The sequence below is a fragment of the Cupressus sempervirens genome, chromosome 3 (genome assembly GCF_028749045.1).
Source record: "Cupressus sempervirens isolate cs-2001-9-10 chromosome 3, ASM2874904v1, whole genome shotgun sequence".
Lineage (NCBI taxonomy): Eukaryota > Viridiplantae > Streptophyta > Pinopsida > Cupressales > Cupressaceae > Cupressus > Cupressus sempervirens.
The window spans coordinates 746,254,705-746,277,018 of record NC_143120.1 but is presented as its reverse complement, the minus strand read 5'-3'; the positions used below and the strand labels follow the sequence as shown (position 1 = coordinate 746,277,018).

Here is a 22,314-nt window from a genome sequence, read left to right as displayed (position 1 = left end):
ATTTCATGAAATACAGTGGATCAATTGAAACCGGAAACATATTAGCCCATCAGCTTATGAACATAGGGTGTCTTTGCATCAGATTCCAGCTTCCAAGGATAGTTCTTTACCAGAAAAGACATCTACAACTTTGTTCTTTAAAGGAATCATGTGAGCAATTTATATTCTATTAAAAAGGAAAAGTTCAAAAGTGAGCATTATACTAATCTGGACTGATTTTGAACTTAACGCAAGATATCAGCATGCCACTTCTACTTATTTTATGTAAATGAGAAGATACTTAAAGTGAAAGTGAAAATAGAGTAAACAAAAGTATTTTCCATTCAATAGTAAGTCACTGACACATTTTTGAATCAAAGTAAATTTTATAATTTCTTTTTTCTCTTTTTTGCATGACTCCACAAGTCGTACATAAAATTTGGCAAGAATATCCTAATTTCCAACAGCAGTGACTGTAACAAACTAAAAGTAGGGACCCATAATTTATGTTACCAATCCCACCAATACCATTATTTATCTCAACTAAGTAGAGACACAATATCTCTTTACTTTTATATCTCAAAGTTTCTTACAATTATTTGTAAGAATGGCAGAGAATGTCTGTGCTGGATCTAACACCAGCTTGAATTACATTCCATTTAAAATCCACATCCTCTGCCAGCTTGTGACATATGACAGTTGTTTAATGTACAAAAGTGATGGAATGGTAACCACCATAGGTCAAAATGGAGAGAGCACATGGCACCAACAAACAATACCCCAATTTAAGGAATTTGCAGCAGAGACATTGCCATTGATGATGCCATTGTCTACTTATTCCCATCAAACTAAAAGATGGAGATTCCTGGGACATCTTAGGAACATCAAGTACAGCCTAGCATATTGTTACCCACTAGGATACATTCCCCATGCAGAGTGGACAATGAGGCTCCATCAGATTATTCGCATCAAATTAAAAGGCAAAAAGATTCCCAGACTGATAAGAGACATTAGAGACAAAAAATGCTCAACACATAGGAGGGATATGATATTCACAGAAAATATCTGTAAAAGGAACCAGGGCATGCGACACAAGGAACTCTGCTTTGCCTCAATAAATAGCTTTGATTTGTTAAACAATGATATTCAAGGTAAAATTAAAATTTAAGACAACATATTCTCAATTAGTCTGAAGTAGCTTATTTAAAAACAAGGATCAAAAAATAAAGAAATTTTCTTTTCATTACTATTCAAGCTATAAATCTTCACCAAAACAATGGTTATCATTTTGCATGCAAAGCCTATACTTGATGATCCTAAAACTTGTGGGGCACGATTTTGTATCTCACCAGATGCTGAAGTGCCATCCCTAATATCACTGCAATTATCTGCATTTGACGCACTCTGTCAAAATAAAGATAAACCATAAAAAACATTATCATCAATTGATCAAAGAATAAATTACATGCATATGAATACACACTACTTACATTTGGATCAGCAGTAGGTACGATCTTCCCAGCTTCACCTATGAGACCACCCATGTCAGTGACGTCAGAAAATTTTCCATCAACATGCATTTCATTGTGGTCTTCTGGTAAACTACAATCCATGTCAGATGTTGCTTTTGTTGCAACTGAATCACTAGCTGTCTGGAAATGGGGTGGTGGTTTCCAGGTATTCACATTCACAGATATGTTCACAATTTCCCTTGAAGCACTTGGAGTCTTCGATGAAGTCTTCTGAAGCCTACTTTCCCTTGCCACTTCTTGAGAATTTTGTGCAACTCTATACTGCACAGTCACTGATTCCTCTGAACGTTTCTCAGCTTTTTGTGCTTGTACAGAGTGTCTATCCTTGGATGTTGAGAACCTTGAGACTCCACTTCTCTCAACGTTTTCCAATTGTTTTCTTCTTTTTGAGGCACCTCCATGATATCGCATGTGCCTTGCATCTTCCTGTGCCTCACCATAACCCTCCCTGACATTATCTGAAGGCATAATACTCTCTCTATCCTTTAAGTCTACATCATCTATTGACCCCCTATTTAATTTTTTTTGAATTTCAGCTCTATGTTGATATTTGTATCCTTGGTAAACAGTTGTCATTGTATTTTCCTCACCATTTCCTTCATTGTCTAGCATTTGTTCCTCAACAGTTTCATGTAATTCATTTAGGTTGCTGTCAGACCTTTTACCCAGCCTCTCAAAGACACTTCCTGCTGATTTGAACCTTGCTACATCTTCTGCTGCTGCAGCCGCTGCTTTCAAAGCAACAGCCATAGCTGGTAAAGATTTTGCAAGTGCCCTTGGCCTATTTGAGGCCTCAACAACATCTGATAATGCATCTGAATGGTCTGCACCAATCAGTTCAAAAAGGGATCATAATGCTAAGCTTCACAAGGCTCTCCAAAAGAAAAATAGCAACAAAAAATTACCCCAAGAAAATAAAAAAGTGTCTTATACAACTCACTTACCAACATTTGTAGAAACAACAGAGCGCAGGCGTTTTTTTGATGATTCTATTTCTAATCGTTTAGAATTGGGTGGACCAATAGGTTTGGAATTGGTTGGCCCAATAGGGCTAACAGCTTCACGTACAGCAGATTGAAGAAGTCGACGAGTTGCATGCAATCCTGTAGGTGAGTCTGTTTTCTGCTCAATGAAATCACCCATCAATTTGAAATTAAAACTACATCATGTTGTGAATAATGTGCTATTCCTGTTAAAAATACAAAAAAGTGCATTACATTAGCAAACATTAGACAGCAATCAAAATGACAACCTTGTCTGCATGTCTTTTATCATATCGGAAATGTCCTCTTCGTGTCCAAGGCTCTGGAGATCGCTGTCTCTTTGATCCTGATTTGCCATCGGAATTGGAATGTCGAGCTCCACTATAATCATTTCTTTCTTCACATTCAATATGTTGTATTGATGTTTCCTTTGTTTCAGCTGATGAGTTATTATCAGAAATCCACTTCCTTCTTCGGGGTGCTCCCAACACCTTAGTTGGCCTTTCATCTGCCTCTTTGTGAGTCACAATTGAATTTGATTCTCCATTGTCATTTTTAGACTGGCATATAATTTGATTATATCAGCAAAACTTTGATTTGAAATGTCTAGAAAAAAGTAATCATTTGTAAAGCACTGTACTATCTAATCAAATGTAATAAAAAACAAACAACTTTTGACAGCTGGTGTACCTCTGTTTCTGGATCAATACTCATGTCCAGTTTCTTGGAGTCGGAACAAATTTGCACTTGCTCATTTATGAGAACTGGTAGTGATGGCCGTGAAGATGGTGCATAGTCTTGCATGTTGGATGCAATGTGATCCCATAACCTGACATTTGAATTACACCAAATCAAATAAACTTAAGGTCAAAATTGAGGTCAAAAGCAAAGTTTTCAACTCTTGTACAAGTAAATTTTTATTCAACAAAGTATCACATTGTTTAATAATTATATTCAAAATGTTTTGCATGCTGAGAATCATCTCCAACCAAAGTAAACAATACTTTTCAATTTTATCCTAACCAAAAACCAGGATCTTAGTCTTTTCTTATGTCACTTAACTTTAAAGTATGTGATGGCCTCATCTTATTGGCATGGCATTGGTATCCAATTGCATTCTACCTAGGACTATCCAGCTATACATGCAATGCTAATCCATTTGTGATAACAAACTATACGACATTGTAAAAGCACTTTTAGCAGTGGAAGAATTGCATTCTGATAAGCAAAAGATTATCGACTCTGAAAATTAGTGTATTGTTTAGCACTTACAACCACAAAGTATGTCTGGGAATATGCAGCACCTATCAAGCATCAAACAGCGGCACCAATAAGGATGTCAACTAAGTTCATCAAGCCCTCATTGTAGCTTTTCCTGTCATCCTTGATCCCAAAGAATTAACATAAAGGTTTCGTATGTACCTTCCTTTGTATTTACTACCAATCAAGCTATTGCAGCATTGCTCGGAAATCATACGTCATAGCTACTCCATTCCGAATTTATAGACTTCTTATTCCTTAGCTTTTTATTTCCTAAGTTACATAGTTGCTATGTATTTATAATTTTTTTTTTTTTTTTAAACTTTGTTATTCGTTCACTTAATCAAGGTTCTATTTTGGTAATAGTTAACATTACATACATCTATATATATTTATGTCCCTTTGAATCATTAATACTTATAATTCAATTAAAATAACTTTATGGTTTATTTAATTAATTAATTAGTTTCATTTATTATTTAATAGTTATATTTAGTATCTATGTTTTATAAGATCATTTCCTTTATTATCTTAATATTTATTTGATTTGTTTAATAGTTATATTTAATAGTTATTAAAACACCTAGTTTTAAAATTTGTAGTTAAAATATTTATAATGTCTAACATATAAGGAAATTATAAATAATGCTATTAAGCATTATAGATTTCATTACAAAACACTATAAATAATAATGCTATTAAGCATTATAGATTTCATTGCGAAACACTATAAATAACACCAAAGAAGGAAACATCCAAAAATACATTACTAGTTTAAATAATCACAAACAAAAATAATAATTAAAATCTTCTCCACTAGCTAATTGCGACATGATTAAATAATTTCCAAGGAATTGACCAAAAAACTTTTAAGAACTTTGAAAATCAACTAAATTTAATAATTGTCAGATAATCAAATAAATATCTCCTAAGAAGCAAAAGATCATCTCAATTAAATAATTATGAAATATTTAAATGTCATCTCCACAAAAGTCAAATTAAATATTTTAAGAACTAAATTATTTGTAAAATATTAAATAATCATATTTCAAAAAGAAACCCACTAACATTTATACAAATTACTTCAAAGGAAGCATATTAAATATTTTACGAAATATTTAAAGAAGTTGCTTTCTAAGAAATTAAATAAATCTCGATAATAAGACCACAAGTCATACTTAACAAATTATCTATAAGTATATAAAGATTTGTAAGTAGTAGCCTAGAGGGGTCGTGACACATTGCAAAAATTGACTTTCAAAGGTCATCTTATAAATGGTAGGTCTCTGTCACATTTGAATCTTTCAGTATAAGTTATTCAATCATATGTGATATATAACATTGCTATGCTAAGTAATGCCAACATGGCTTGTACCATGCGTTCATTGTTTGTTTGACAACCAACAAAATCTGTTGGTAAAGTTTTTCTCACATCTTGTAGTGATCAAGCACTAATATGATAGTGGTACTGCTCTAGATAGGTGGAACTCCAAACTGGTTGTTCCTTGTTTGTGGTGTATCTTCCACGATGGTCTCTAATCCAAATTAAAATATGCTTAATAATATTGGTTACAAAAATCCTCCAAAGAATTGATCAATAAATAGTAGTCAAAAAGTGTCATGCATCGGAAGAATGTTGTGACAACATAAAAATTGTCCTATAATTAACAAGTTGATGAGAGGGCAAATGAAGAAAATCGTCTTGAGCAATAACTTCTACAACCTCAACCATTTCAACACTTCAAATTGTCATCATAACATCCAATTATTTTGTAATCTATTACGATAATAGATAATCGTCTATTATTAGTTAATGGTAATCTATTGTAAATATCTAGTTAGCTTTAGTTAGTTGTAGCTTTTTTAGCCTTCTTTCAGCTAGAATAGAATGTTTCTATTCTTTACGATTTTTGCTTTATTCTTTTGTATATATAGGCCTCTCGGTCTTTGTTAATATCAAGCAAGTATTTTACCAATTGCTTCGTAATATGGTATCAGAGCAAGGGTTCTTTTATTTTTTCGAAAATAATAATTTCCTTTCCGAAATTATCAGAAGCTATTTTCGAAATTATATGTCTGGAATATTTGCTTCGAACTAGGGTTTGTCTAGTTTTGTTTTCGACAAACAAATCACACCTATACACAACAAAGGTTGTCATTTTTCCATGGTTGTGATCTAAAGAAAACTCCTGTGTCTTTTAAGACGCTTTTTACAGCCACGTTTTCTTGTCATTTTTCTTCAAAAACGTGCTTGTAACACCACTTTTTGGTGTCGATTTCTTCATAATCTATGACGTTTTGGCAGGAAACCAATCTTTGTAGAAGAAATCGGCCATTTTTCTACCTGAAATCATCTTTTTTCTACAATTTTTTGCCTCCATTGCTGCCGACTAGGGTTTTCTTCGAAACCCTAAATTTTGAGCTTGGAAAATTTTTCTGCTTTCAGATCCTTGTTGGGTTTTTCAAGAGCTTAACTAGGTTGTCATCTATTTTTTCTGGGTGCCTCAATTTTCAAGCCAACGGATCCAAAAATCAACAACATATTCTTTCTGGATTTTTCGAGCTCTCTTAGGCCCCATTTGGTTGCTGGAATTAGACAAGAATTGGTATGCCGAATTCTTGAAATTTTTTAATCTGTTGTTTGGGTGCACAAAATCAGAATTGGGATTTGGAGAAATGTGGATTTGGTACTCTCATTTGACCCCCAAAACAAGCATTCCAATTTCCTTCAAAATAGTTGTTATTTGGAATCCACGTTTAAAATTCCATTTTTTCCAAAATGAGGATTCCAAATAAAGTGAAATTTAATTAGGTTTTAAATCCAATTTTTTTGTTGCTTTTAATTGACGCTTTTATCGATCAATCCATTAAAAGTTTGAAAATGGTCTCAGCAGAACTCTATGCATTGACATGATATCCACACATCATTGGACAATAATGGAGTCGAGCCATGAGACCATTGAAACATACCTAAGAAAGTCTTTTGTTTGGGAGATTTGATTCCCAACTGCCAAATTTTTTCTCATTTCCAGATACTCCACAGCACATCGAAGAGATACCAAATTGGATGAAATTCCAGAATCTAAAGCAAGTATGAAGCATCTTGAGGTATTAGATCTCTCAAACAATGAATTAACACATGAAATCCCAAAGTCTTTAGCACATGCGATGCAACTTGAAGCATTAAAACTGTCAAATAACAAATTAAAAGGATAAATCTCGAAGTTTTCAATTTAAAACGAAGACTTCAGACATATCAAATAACAAATCGTATACACCATTCTAAAGGGGGAAAGCCATTCTGCAATACACAAATTGCATAAACATCAAATAGTTTGTAAAATGCTTCAAAAGGTGGAGTATTCACAAATCTAGTACAAAGAGCTCCTCAGGGCAACCAATAGATTCAACAACTCCAATGCAACCAATAGATTTATGTGCTATTCAAAATATTATTGTTTGGTTCTCAATAGCTATGATATCCAAATCCAAGTTTTTGAATTTATTCCACTGGAAGCTATGGTTGAATGTAGTGATCTTTGACTGAAATATAAAAACTATTCTTGGATGGTTTTTCTTTCTTTGAAATTTGAGTTTGAACCAAACATGTTTAGAATACCAAATTCAAAATATTAGAGTTCGAACCAAACGATCCAAACTAAATTCCCAAAACCATAGTCTGGATTTCAAGTTCTAGAATCCCAAATCTAGGATTCTGAATGCCAATCCTCAAATCATATTCCAACAACCAAATGGACCCTTATAGGTCACTCTCCAAATTTTCTGAGTCTTTTGTTTTTTGCCTCGAAAAACATGCATTCATAGATTTTCACATTTTTTCATTGAAAAATGTGCCATGGCATCTCTAACAAACAATTTGCTCGAGCACAACTCCAAATTCAATGGTCGAAATTATGGCACTTGGAAGCAATGGATCATCGCAATTTTTGAATATCAGAACACCAATCAACTTGTTCTGGGTGTTACGAAGCATCCGATTGCTCCTGGTCCTAATCAAGATACATGGGATGTGAATAATCGAGAGGATGCTTCTCAAGTTATCCGTAGCTGATGATCAGCTCTCTTAGATTCCATCCGACAAGACAGTTGCCGAGATCTGGACACATCTCAAAGGTTTTCATGAGACTTTTGACAAAAGCAAAGCTTTCTTTTTTAAGAACGCTTTGTTTTCTATTGTCATGGATGAGCGAATCTCGCTCTAGGCACACCTGAATCAGATTCAAGAAATCCATAATCAATTGCTTGCCATCAGTTGCAATATGGAGGAAGAGGACATTGTGGTTATCACTCTTCAAAGTTTACCAAAGTCCTCTGAGCATTTTATCAAGACTTTCAACATCACATCTTCTAGTGTTGATTTGAAGTTCACTGATCTCTGCACACTTTTGCTTCAACAAGATCGGTGAAAACAATAGTTTGGTAGCAGTTCCAGCTCCACCTCCACAGAACAAGCCTTTGCTGCTAAACCCTTTCAGAAGGATAAAGGCAAGTTTCAGCAAAAGTCTTCTGCTCTAGCATCAGATGGCTCGCGAAAGAAGAACATTCAATGCAACTACTGGCACAAGATTGGGCACATGAAGGTTGAATGTCAAAGACGCTTAGCCACACAATCTAAGCAATCAAATTCGCAGCCCAAAGCGAAAAGTGCAGAGCACACTAAACAGATAGAATCTGCCTTTTACGCCTTCATGGCTAAAAGACCTACAGATCGTGTCAAGTTGTTTGCCTAGTACATTGATTTGGGTGCCTCTCGTCACTTCCTTCACCCATCGTATAGACTGGGTCACTGGTTACTAGCCTTACACAGATTTTGTTATTTTTGGTGGAGGAGAAGAGTGCACTGTTGTTGGAAAAGGCAACATTCAGATTCAGTCTGCTGGGAGGATATCTCATTTTCCTCGATGTGTCGTATGTTCAAAGGATGGAACTAAATCTACTCACAATCAGTCAGTTATTGCAACAATCTCCACACTTGGATGTCACCTTTAGTTTACTAATCGGGTGACTCAATCTACTATTGCAGTGGGTCTTGAGGGTCATCGTCTTTTCAAATTTACTGATTATGGTGATTCTCGAGACTTAGCTATGGCTACTCGACAATCTTCTGCTAGCACATTTTGGCATCAGCAATATGAGCACTTAAATGTGCATTATCTCTCACAACTTGCTCAGGATGAGCTTGTTCTTGGATTGCCAGAGATTCAGACTCAATAGCTTGGAGTTTGTGATGCATGTCAAACTGGGAAGCAACATCGCACACCTTTCACCAGTGGCGATTCAAGGCAAGCTTTTCAGGTACTTCAGCTTGTTCATGTCGATATCTGTTGCCCTATAGCCACTCCTGTTCTTAGGTCTAGGTATTTTTTGTTGTTTGTTAATGATTTCAGTAAAAAAATGTGGGTGTATTTCTTGAAAAAGAAATCAGATGCATTTCCTGTATTTCAAAAGTTTAAATCTTTAATTGAAAAATAGTCTGGGAAATCTATTATTACTCTTAGATCAAGCAATGAGGAGGAATTTTGTTCTAATGTTTTCTCTAGATTTTTGGATACTCATGGCATCAAACGCCAATTAACAACACCCCACACACCATAACAGAACAGTGTAGTTGAACATCGAAACAAAACAATCACCGAGATGGCTTGATCCATGCTCAAACACAGACATGTTCCGAAGAAGTTTTGGGTAGATGCAGTTAACACTACAGTTTATCTGTTGAACCAGTCCCCCACAGTGGCAGTCAAAGGTAAATCTCCGGAAAAGCTCTGGTTAGGTTGCAAGCCTAGAATCAATCACCTGAAGGTTTTTGGCTCCCATGCTTTTGTTTGGATTCCTAATGCGTCATGCACCTAGTTGGTGCCAAGAGTCAGAAACTCATGCCTATTGGATACAGTAGTCTTCACAAAGCCTACCACCTGATCGATGTTGAGACGTCTCGTCTCATCTATAGTCATGATGTAATCTTTGATAAGCAACAAGGACCTTTCATGCCTGTTTCTCTCGTTCTTCATCCAACAGACCAGCCTATGAAGGCTCATGATTTGGGAGTTTGGCTTCCATTAGGTCCAATTGATGGGAGAGCTCCAGTAGCTCCTACAGCTCCAGTTATACCAATGATCCTTGTACAGACACCTCCAGCTTCTCTTACAAGATCACCTCAATTTGTACATGCTTCGTCTGAGTTTGATCCTAATTCTTCTAATGAGGAACCAAATCACCAAGCATCTCCTAATACTAATGTTGGTCATTCTCCTCTCCGGCCTAAGTGGTGGCCTAAGACACTTGCTGATCTTAATGATGATGAGCTCATTGATGGGAAACCTGCTTGGAAAAAGAGAAAACCTATAGAGTTTGTTAACTTTGCTCTCATAGCCAACATTCCCAGTGTGTTTAAACCTCGAACATATTTTGAGGCTAAAGCAATTCCGGAGTGGGAACAGACCATGACATATGAACACCAGAGCCTGCTGAAGAATAAAACCTGGGTCCTTTCTGATCTTCCACTAGAGAAGAAACCTATTGGCTGCAAATGGGTTTACAAAATCAAATACAAATTGGATGGTACTTTGGATAAGTACAAAGCTCGTTTAGTTGCGAAGGGCTTTTCTCAACATCAAGGCATTGATTATGAGGAAACCTTTGCTACTACTACAAACACGAGCACCATCAAATTAGTCCTAGCCATGGCAGCACTATGTTGTGAGGTTTTCACACCATCGCCACAAAACATTGGGCACCCCCTTTGTTTAATCACCTTGGCAAATTTTTTGGGGTTGTCCAAAAAAATTTAATTTGATTTTTGAAAAACTTTAAGTGATAGGACACCTTCAGGGCCAGTGGGGAGAGGGTTAGATTTATTCTCACCCACTTTCAACTTGATTTTCCAGAACAACCAATTTCATCCTTAGGCTAGACAAAATTTCAAACAGCAATACTTGGCAGGATAAAATTGTAAATTTTGTACTTAGACATTTTTTTTTTTAATTTGGATATAATTGTATAAATTTGAATAGTTTTCAAAAAATGAAATTTGTTAGATTTAAGTTTTTGGAAAATCTTGAATTTCTTCAGTGAGAAAAAAAATTAATTTTTTGTGATGATGAAATCAAATTGCAAATTCAATTTTAGACTCTACAGATGATTTATTTTTGTCAAAAAACTAAAATTGCCTAGCGAAATCAATTTGAATTGAATTGCAAAAATTAGCATTAAATGGATTAAATTTGTCTTGAAATTTTTAAATCTTAATGAAATTGGTAATTTAATATTGAAAAAATGGCTTTTGGCTAGCCAAATGACATATTAATTACTATATCATCATTAAATGGAAACATTTAGCATCTCCAAGGCATTATTTACTTTCTTTTTGCAATTTTGGTCTAATTGGCAATTTAAAAAATTAAATTTCATCTTGGTAAAGTTAATTTTTGGCGAAGCATTTGATTGGGGGGGCCATGCCTTGTGTTCTAATTAATTTATTTTTGCTCCTAGGGTCCCAATCGGCTAGCTCGGGAGGATGAGCAAGTAGGGTATCAGAGGAAACTCTTTTCCCTCATTTCCTCATTACTCACTCCTCCCCTTGGGTGCTTAGGCGATTTTTTTAACTTGGAGCCGATTTCTTCTCCTTTAAGCGATTTTGAAAGGGCAGATTGGCATTCTTTTTTGGTGATTTTTCTTCATGGTAGAAATCCCCTATGCTTGGCGATTTTTTTTGCGGAGCAGATCTGCACTTTATATTGGCAATTTTTATGATTAAAGGGCAAAGTTCTCATGCATGGCGGCTTCTCTAGGGCAGATCTGAAACTTTCCATTGCTAGGTGATTTTTTTTGCGAAGTCTGATTTTACTAAGTAGCTGCAATTTCTGCCCTAATTTGGGCGATTTTATTTGGAGGAGGTTATTATGATCAAAGGTCTGATTTTTTTTGAGCAAATGGTAGACAATTTCAAGAGCACTAAATTCTGATTTTTTCAGCTAGGGCCTCAAGATTTGCAAGGGGTTTGAAATTCTCAAAGTCTGATCCTAAATTCCAAAAGAAGACCCGACTATTGGCAAAGGTAATTTCAAATCATTTAGAGTTGAAAGGGGTCCTTAAACGGATTTCTCTCTTTCGTTCTTGTCTAGACATTGTCTCCCTTGGTTCTTCTCGCATTCATCATCCACCACTTCACCATCCCATCATAGGTTGACAAGATGGTAGATGTTAGTGCAAGCAAGAACCATAAGGGAACAAACACTAAGAAAGACAAAGAGGATATGATGCCCAAAACAACTTTCTTCTCAAAAATGAGGCGAATAACCGATACCAATGTCAGTACAGTAAACATGATACAAGTAAAGAACAGACTAAAGGAAGTACAATCCAACTTGGCAAAGAAGATATACAAAAGTGGAATTGTACACGCAGCAATTTTTCCTCCTACATTGTTGCGTCTAGAATTGGTTATAGAGTGCGCATCCAGGTTTGATCTAATTAGTAAATCTATCATTTTTTATGAAGGGAAAAGAGTGTTGGCCACTATTGGCGGACAAGCAATTGAAGAAGCATTTAACATTCCCCTGTTCAAGAGCATGACAATGGTGATGATGGATCAGGCAGCCAAATCATTTCAGGATAACCAAGAGGCCTATTTCACACATCTAAAACAAGATTGGCTACATGAGGGAAAGAAGGGCATAACTAAGTCATCAAAGCTTACAGTGGTGCACTTCAAATCAGAATATGGAGATCTTATTGTGCTTCTCAGCCGAACTATAGGCCTAGCTCAAAGTATGCAATTTGAAAACTAGATGTACTTCTTTATTGATGGAATTGAAAAAGGTAAAAGAAGATTTGATTGGGCTAGGATCGTAAATGAGAATCTAGAGTTGCAACTCAGAACAGCAAAAAACCAAAAGCAATTCTATATGGGATCCTATATGTTTTAACTAATTGCTAGACTATATAAAAGTCCGAGACTTAAGGCTTTAGAAGAAGTTGGCAATGGGCCAAGGCAATATTTGGTGCATGAATGCTACACACTGCTTCATTTGCATAACAACAAAGACTATAAGATATTTTGTGATGCCTTTGCCATGAAGACAGTAAGGGTACTACAAGGGACACCTGTTAGGAGACTTTCACCGGAAGCAGAAGCAAAGATAAAGAAGTATGGGAGTTGGTTCATCCAATTTCCGCAATTCACATACATTAGAGTTGTAGGAAGCACAGTTTGTCCCAAGAGGCTTCCAAGATACCCACCCGACAAGGTATTTTTGATGGAATTGGCTAGGCAACTTGAGCACTATGATAGAATAATGAGAAACGAAGGTAAAACAAGGATTACCTTCTCATTCAGAATTGGCAATGATAGTTGCCCCAATCGTCCCGCCTTTGCAGCTGCAGAGAAGGAATTGGAATGGTACAGAGCAAGGCAAGGATTCGATCCTAAAGGTCTTATCAAGGCATCTCATTGAAATGTATTTAAGCATGTTCCCACTATAGAAGACTTTTGGGCCAATGCCAAGGATGACTTTCATGTGAGAAAGCTTGCTTTCTCAAGGTTGTCGGTGAACATGATGAGAGATATCAAACGGAGAGGCCTTGATATTCCCGATCAACTGGAAGACGATGGAAATGTGCTGAGAGAAGATTATAATATAGTAGAAGGAACAGAATTGAATCCAATAGATTGGAACGATCATCAGGATCCTTCCTTGGAAGCAATTACAAGAGCAGTTGATTTGCATACCGAGTCATGGTATAATGAAAGATTAAGGAAGCTAAAAAGACAAAGAATTCCCCTTACTTATGAGAAGATGAAGCCAAAAGAAGGTCCAGTAGAATCAGTCGGATAGAAGGGTGAAGGAAGTAGACGGCAACAGGAAGCAGTTAGAAGCAAAAAGAGAGCTTTGGAGGTTGAGAAGAGCAAAGAACATCCGGAACCTCCAGCCAAGAGACAGCATGCAGCACCATCAAGAGAAAGCATAATTGAGGCTAGAAGCCAAGAGGTCAATTCAAGTGATAAAGGGGTCGCGGTAGAGGTGAGCTCTGATTCAGAATCAAGTGGTTATAGTGAGAGCACCGAGTACTCCCCTCTCTCAGAAAACCAACAAGGAGATGATATGGCAGTAACTAATGGAGAAGAAGATGGGCCGATTGACATTGAGGCAATAAGTCAAGCACTCGAGGCCATTGGTGATGCTTTGTTAGTCGAACCAAATCCAGATTTGGGGAGATGCATCGCACCACTATGGTTAAGCCAAATGCTTATACCAAGAGGCAAGGTAGTAACTGCCCGAATGGTGGAAGACATCCGAGGATTAATAGAAAAAGGTGATAGCGAGAACCAAAAACAAATGGCAAAGACTGTGGAAAAAGTAATCAGGAGCGACAATGATGATCACCAAAAGGTTCAGATTGCTATACCAACGATCAACAAGGTAGTGAATGAGATTGCGGCCCAAGAATATGAGATAATGGAACACAACTTGGGAAGGAACATGGATGATATGGAATGTGAAGAGATCCAAGAGGGTATAGCTTCAATCAAAGAAAGGTTGAGGAAGGCAAATGAAAGGATCGTAAAGTTGGAGGCCGAGAATAAATATTGGAGAAATTGCCAGCCTATCCAATAGTTACACCAGGCAGCCCTTCCTCAAAATAGCAGGAGCAACCTAGAAGAGATATCAGCTCAGCTACATGAAGTCAAGGGTTGGATCCATGATACAATCCAAGATGGGCGAAATTTCTTGCCTTCCTTCATCTCGAGATTTCGGTCATTAGTGACTGTTAGAAACAAGTTCAAAATATTTGAAGAGGAGTGGAAGGAGTTCCTTCCAGTCAAAGATCTAGCTATTCCCAAGCTACATGCGTTCATTGGGCTACCGGAGGCATATTTGGAAACGGCCAAGTTGGTTGATGAAAGAGGATTGAGTACAGTTGAGTCTTGGTTTGTCGCCTTGACTACTAGATTGAGAACACTTGAAGAGATACAGAAGGCAGTTGCACATCATAGCGCAAGCGTTGAAACTTCCATTTCAACCATGATGAGCGACATTGGGGTGGCACTTGATTTTGAAGACATCAGAGAAGAGGACATCAATGAGACAAGACTTGGATCAAGATTGGATGAGTTAGGAAAGGTTGTTATCAAAAAGAAACATTTGAACACCCTATCCTCCCTCAATGCCTTTATCGGATTTGCAAAAGAGTATGAGAAGGATCATGAGAAGACACTACAAGCAGCAAACTGCGTGATGGAATCGGCGGAGCTCAAGATAAAGCACACACCTAGCCCTCCCATGGAAGAAGTCAACAAAAGGCTAGCTAGGTTCATTGCCTTAGCTAAAAGAATGAAAGAAAAAGGAAGAATTATATTAGAAAATCATTTGATGTAAGCCCAAGTGGCAATTTCTCTTTCTTCTAGAATAGGACGAGTGTCTAATTCTGATTGGCCACCAGTTTGGTGCAAGTGGCGTCTTCTCATTGGCCGATGGGGTGGCAACCCTAATTAGGGTTTCTAGGATCCAATCCGGATCGTCAATTTTGCCTCTTTATCTCTACCGTCGGTTGTACATTTTGGCCTCTATATAAGGCCATTTGCTCTCATTTGTAATGGTCAGAGAAAACTGTTGCAAAGATAATGCCCAAATTCGCTATTTCTTTCTCATTGTTGTGACTTGCATGGTGATTAAGAGCCTTTGTCATTGCATGGTTTCTACTTCCAAATAGTTAGAGTAAAATTTCTTTTCAAGTTGTTAAAGTTGGTTGCATTTCAAATTGTTAAATGAAGAGTAAAGTAGATGAATAGTTTCATGGTAGCATTAGTAGATGTCTGATAGGGATCAATACTAGGCCACTAGCATCCTAGCAGCTTGTTGGGAAGCCTTGTGTGGTAAACTAGTTCATTTTCCTTTGAATCACTGCATCTATGGAGGTGAAGCCGCTGGTTAACTTTTATTAGATTCGATCCTAGTCCATTTGCTAATCTTCTATCCATAGGAGTAAGAGTAGGATAGCAAGTAGTTTAGGACTTAGAATTTTGAAGAAGAAAGTTAGATAGATACCAGTCATAAGAACCATTCACCCTCCACCACCATCACTTTCCCTACCAACATCATCTAGTATTCACACCGAACCACCATCTCCATCATCCCACCAAAGTCCAAGTCATCCTCAACAATTAGCGTAAGGCCGCCTATGTGATTACTAGCAAATCACATTGGTAAACTGAGTGAGTATCCACTGGCGTAAGGAACATTGGAGTTATTCTCATGTCCCATGAGCATTAACTTTTCAAGAGAGGAATTGTGTGTTTGATACTCTGTATCAGATATTCAATTGCTAATATGTTATGTAGTGGTACAAAAACTCACATCAACACATTGGAAAGTCCATCAGATGGACATGAAGAGTCCTTTCCTAAATAGTGACCTCCATGAAGAGGTCTACATGATGCAACCTCCTGGTTTCAAGGTTGCTAGTAAAGACCATCAAGTTCTCAGATTGGTAAAAGCTCTTTATGGCTTGAAGCAGGCCCCTCGAGCATGGTACATAAAAATTGATAAGTATCTCAGTGATCAAGGCTTCAAGAGTTCTTCATACTCAAATTTGTACATCAAGACTACTGACAGTGACATCATCCTTATGTTTATTTATGTGGATGATTTGATCATCACTAGCAATTCGGCATTCTTTGATTCAGGGAATCAAGCAGAATTTATGTTAGTCTTTTGATATGGCTGACCTTGGGCTCATGCATTATTGCCTAGGTGTTGAAGTTTGGTAGCAATCTTCTGCTATATTCATTTCTTAGTCCAAATATGCCAAGGCTCTATTAGACAAATTCCATATGCAGGATTGCAAGCTTGCCTCTACACCCGTTGAGAAAGGTCTCAAGTTATCCGCAAAGTTTGATTCTCCTTCCGTTGATGATACTACATACAGGCAACTAGTAGGCAGCCTCATCTACCTCTCTGCTACTAAGCCTGATATCAGCTTCGCAGTCAGCTATATCACGCTTTATGACAACTCCTAAAGCTGATCATTGGATGGCCGCAAAGCGTGTGCATCGTTATGTGAAGGGCACTTCCGATTATGGACTTCTGTACTCTCGAAGTTCTAATCCTAAATTAGTGAGTTCACAGATTCAAATTGGGCAGGCTCTATTGATGATAAAAAGTCAAGTTTTGTATATATATTCAGTTTGGGATCCGATGCAATCACATGGACCAGTAAGAAGCAACAGGCAGTTTCTCTCTCCTCTATAGAGGTCAAATATGGAGGGGCTGTTAAGACAAGATGTGAAGTTGTTTGGCTTTGTCGGATGCTTGAGGATATGCAGATGTCACCAGCAGGAACAACTACTCTGTTTGTTGATAATGAAAGCATTACAAGTTAGCATGAAATCTAGTCTCTCATGAACGAACCAAGCATGTGGATGTTCATTGTCATTACATACGACAGCTAGTTGAAGACGGGACAATAGATTTGCAATATGTTCCTATCACAAATCAAACTACAGACATTCTCACCAAACCTCTTGGTCCTGATAAGTTTGTCAAATTCAGAGGACAGCTTGGTGTTCTAAATAGATTAACCATTAAGGGAGAGTATTACGATAATAGATAATCGTGTATTATTAGTTAATGGTAATCTATTGTAAATATCTAGTTAGCTTTAGTTAGCTGTAGCTTTTTCAACTTTCTTTCAGCTAGAATAGAATGTTTCTATTCTTTACAATTGTTTCCTAAGGAAACGTCACTTTATTCTTTTGTATATATAGACCTCTCGGTCTTTGTTAATATCAAGCAAGTATTTTACCAATTACTTCGCAATAATCATACCATCCAATTATTTTGTAATCTATTAAGACATGACTCCCCTCTGCAAAATATTTGACAACTAACCCATCATGAACAAGAGGCAGGTTCAGAGCATGCGATTATGGTTCATTTCCATTATCCTTCAGTTTACTTGCATGAGCTATAGACAATTAAAATATCAAGAAGGTCAAAGATGGCCATTAAAAAAATCTGTTGAGAGATACACAAGAAAATGAAAATCATATCATTGAGTTTTGCAAATGTAGAGCAACAAATATCAATCCCTGTTTTGTGCCCCGAGTGGGTCTTTTAATTATCATCAATTTCTACTGAAATAACTAAACATGACTGCTTTTGATCAACATTGAGCTATTATATTAAGCTTGTCTTCGCTGTCATTCTGTGTAGCTTTGCAGATTAGAAATTCGGTTTTTTGACATTTTGTCCATTAGCCATTAGCCTTCCCCACTTAGTCGATTGCTACTGCTGCTGCTGATGTTATATATCAATGGAAAATGAATGATGACAAATAAAAAATCATAGGAATTGAAAAACCTTTCACAAAGGGTTAATGGAATAAACTACTATATTTCTTCCTGTAAATGGTGTGCATCAACGTTAAATGTTTTTAATTTACAGAAAACCTTAAAGACACTCATGTTTTCAATTAAAGCCACTGAGCACTATTCTAACATATCAATTTGGCAACAGCATTTCACTCTGAGTTGTTCCACTTCTCAAATACTACTGAGAGATTTCAAAACGTAATGTCATTCTCGTATGAATGCATATATTAGATCATATTGCTCACAACACTATTTGGCTCAAAAGACGCGTGAAAGGCTCAAAAACTTGACTTACCATGTAACAAATGGGCTGCTGTGCTCACCAAGAAATGCATCGAGGTCTTTCTTTGCCTGATCCTGATGCTTCCCATGACAGACCAGAACAACAACATACTCCTGCAAATGGAAATTGAATCCAACAATTAGTCTATCACAAACTGAAGTTATATAAATATAATAACAAAATAAGAAGCAATAAACCACCGTTACAAATTTCACAGAAGAATGATATAAAAAAGTAAACGAAAAAGTACCAAAACATAGCCAAATGCTTAAAAAATCCTCCCGCTTTCCAATATGAAAACATTACATCAAGGTAGCAACTCTCATACTGAACGTTTCATACACTCTTAACGCATAATACAGAAAAAAAAATGATCTATTGAAACAAATATAAAAGGCATAGAAAAAAATGGTAAATTGCGTATTAACAGCTGTGAATATATCTGTCAAAGACATCAATTTTCACAATCCATGAAATTAGAACAACGGCTTCTGGATTAGCTTGTCTGCTAGCTTTTGCATCAACCAGTTTTCTACCCTGTACTTTGAGCTGTCGCGCCAATGCATAAGTTTTAAGAATTAAATTATTTATTAACCATCATTATATGAGTATATTTTATATTTTTTCACATCCAATTTTAGGTAAGAAAGAAATATGCTAATTATATTTACAAATTCCTCACCATTTAATCAGGGTTTTACACGGAGGATTGCAAAAACTGAAAAATACTGTAAATACCATTAATCTACCGTATTCAGTAACCTTGCCTTAAGCAATAACTGGGGACTTTTACGGAACTTACATTTGCGTGACTCAAGGAAATTCGGACTCCCAAGGCGTGTATCGATATGTATACTGATTTAGGTATCGACCGCCTTAAAGACTTCACGCATTGACGCTCAAAATTTAAACGGCACAATTCATCCAATTCAACAGTAAAACCATGCAATTAAACTCCTGCCCCAGAAGTTAAAAGCCTGAATTTGTAGGTTAATTATTCAAAATTTGCATAACCTGAACCCGGATCCCTCATTTTCCACAATGCGCTAAAATTTCAACGCACTACTCGTCAAACAGGGTTAGATCAAATAATTGAATAACAAAGCAATCACGGCGGCAAACCCCAAGGTTCAAATACTAAATGGACGGGATAAAATGTTGGAACCGGATTTAGGAGTGATCCATTTACGTGGAAGGTATGCCCTACCTTTCAAAAACATGGAAAATTTAGCATACGAAAAAGTCAAGCTGAACCCACCGCTAAAACGTCGTCGGTACAAGCGCCCATAAATTGGGAGAGCTTGCCCTTAATGGCCTCACGCAAGCGCGCAGCGCCATCGCCGGAGACGTCTATGTTAAACCCTCCTTCCATTACTGCTTTCGCAGAGCTGTAAAGAAATGAATACGAAGCTCCGCTTAGGAGGCTCCGCTATGACAACTTGTTAGAAAGATTTTTGAGAAGTACATAATTTCTTAATTGTTTGGATTTATGAATCTCTTTGTCTGGCTTGAGACCTGTTTCATTTGATCGTTTATTGCTTCGTTACCAAAAAAAGAAAATACATTTTATTTAGTCAGAAAATACATTTCGCCATTGTATTTCAATTTTTTATCCAGGATACTATAGCATTCAGTGCAATGCTACTCTTTAATTAATTTCTCCAATCAGAATTTTCTATTTTTCAAAAACTTTCTATTTTATATAGTTGTCATATATTTTTATATTTTAAAAATTTCAAAAAAAATATTTATTTCTAGTCTTATTGGTTGTAGCCTTGCTACAGTCATGAGTTGCCTTTTAATTTTCTACTTAATTTTTTTTTTTTCCCAAACTTTGCACCTGCTATTAATATGATAAGACAACTTTCCAAACTTTAGAGCTACCATTAATATAATCAGACAATTCAAATAAATTTGTCTAACAATATGTAACAATATCTTCTCATATCTTGACATATTTTATCTTTCTCCCCTCAATTTTAGGCTTTTTTCTTTTTCACAATAAAAAATTCTGGAAAAATCTCAGCTTCTTCTAGAAAAATCTTAATCTAGAAAAATCTAAATACATTTCCTGCTAGAAAATTCTTCATCTGATATTTTTCTATTGAAAAGGTTCTGTTCTTTTTTATCCTCGAGATTTTGAAATATTGTTTAAGATACAGATTCTTATTTACACGAGCAAGGCCTTTTCTGGTTTGGAAACTTCAGAGCCAAAAATTTATGGAGTCATGTTCATAAAATCTGCGGAACGAAATTTGCACATTTTTCTTTGCTTCTGAGTCAAGAAATTCATCTCTTCCTACTGACTAGTGAATTTCTCACCTTTTTGTTTTTTAATGGATACGCAGTTTGTAGGTAGTTACCAGTATTTGAATTCCATTTTTCTCTCACAACATGGAACATTTATATATGTTGGCAAGTTTTGATTTAGATTCAATTGACTGTGGGAATTTTTGACTTTTAAAAATTTGACTTTAGATCTTGAGCAACTATAGAACAATGAAATTCATTCCTAATTGAGATTGATTCTAATAATTTAGCTATTGAGCATGATAGTCTTCTTCAGCAAGTGTGCTTGGCAATTATTTTGGCTCAAGTTGGATGATATTCTAACAAAAGGTTTTCTAGTTTATTGATATATTATTTTGGCTAAGAACTAGTTTCCTTCTGGGTCTATAGCTTAGGGCAGATGTCCCTGCCAAAGAATTTCAACTTTTGCCTATTGATCGTATATTTGTCCGTATGGCAGCAAGGGATCACATCATGGCTGCACAAAGTACCTTCCTTGTTGAACTCTCAGAGACTACTAGTATGCTAATAAGTTGCCAAATTTTATTATGTATGGTATATCCTGCCTTTTTTTGTTTGAGGATTTGCTTATCATCCTAGAGTGGCCTTGCATCTGAGAAAAATTAAGTTTTTAACCATGGCCTGTTGCAAAACAACCAATGCCTTATGAAGCCCATGGGTCAAGCAATGATCCAGATTCAATTTCACATAAGACATTAGTAAGGCATGATTATTGGGTTTTGAACCTAGGTTATATTTATTATAAGTGCCTCCAGTAAACCACTAGACCACAACTTAACAAATTGATTATTATTCCCTATGTGTACTTTTTAATGAGTCTTTTTGGCAAATCAGTTTAGTTGTTTGATGTAATACCGCTCCATATTTACTTCAAACATTTGTGGAAGAAGTAGCGTATCTTGCTAGGAATTGGCTATAATTTTTCTTTACGGAAGAAATTTTGTTTTACACACATAATAGTTACAATTAAAGTGTGAGGGTACTATTCTACTTTATGAATGACAAATTAGAAACTCTCAGATTAAAACAGCCTGTCAGTTTCATATTTAAGTACCGTGTAATTGCTAATCAGTTTAGTTGTTTGAAGTAATAGCGCTCCATATTTATTTTCTAAAGTTTTCAAAGGAAGTTGTAGATCTTGCTTGCATCATTTACCTGATCATTATATTCACAATCTTTTGCCCAAAGTGTAATTTCATGAAATTGATTGTTGGTGCAATAGATGCTAATGTGAACACATGGCCTTTCTCTGTGCCCTCATTTTCTTCAAAATCATTGTTATTTTTCAAAAAAATAAATTATGTATTGTTACAATTATATGTCTATATAATACAATGGATATCCATGGACAAGCACATTACTCAACTATATTCCATATTATTGCTACAACACGTCCCTCTAAAAAATAAAACAAAATTACTTGCTACAACACCTACGTATAAAAAAATAATAAAGAACTTATGACAGGAACTAGACGCAATGTGTCCTTGTTTTAAACTAGCAGTTTTATCCTTTTTATATGCAACAATGAAATTTGATTTTTATCTATAAAATTTAAGCCATATTAAGGACAAA

The 22,314-nt window shown here is 36.1% G+C and overlaps 1 protein-coding gene across 3 annotated transcripts in view; it reads right to left on the bottom strand.

Moving 5' to 3' along the window:
• Positions 1-20,104, bottom strand: part of LOC149568974 (uncharacterized) — a 68,712-nt gene extending 48,608 nt beyond the window's left edge. For all 3 annotated transcript variants that reach the window (XM_089821792.1, XM_089821793.1, XM_089821794.1), the window contains exons 1-7: positions 19,688-20,104; positions 18,442-18,542; positions 3,185-3,323; positions 2,764-3,054; positions 2,456-2,633; positions 1,470-2,335; positions 1,329-1,383 (exon numbers count right to left, since the gene is read on the bottom strand). In XM_089821792.1, coding sequence (XP_089677918.1) covers positions 1,329-1,383; positions 1,470-2,335; positions 2,456-2,633; positions 2,764-3,054; positions 3,185-3,323; positions 18,442-18,542; positions 19,688-19,801 — 1,744 coding nt within the window. In that variant the 5' untranslated portion in view covers positions 19,802-20,104. The remainder of the gene's footprint in view (positions 1-1,328; positions 1,384-1,469; positions 2,336-2,455; positions 2,634-2,763; positions 3,055-3,184; positions 3,324-18,441; positions 18,543-19,687) is intronic.
• Between the last annotated feature and the right edge of the window lie 2,210 nt (positions 20,105-22,314).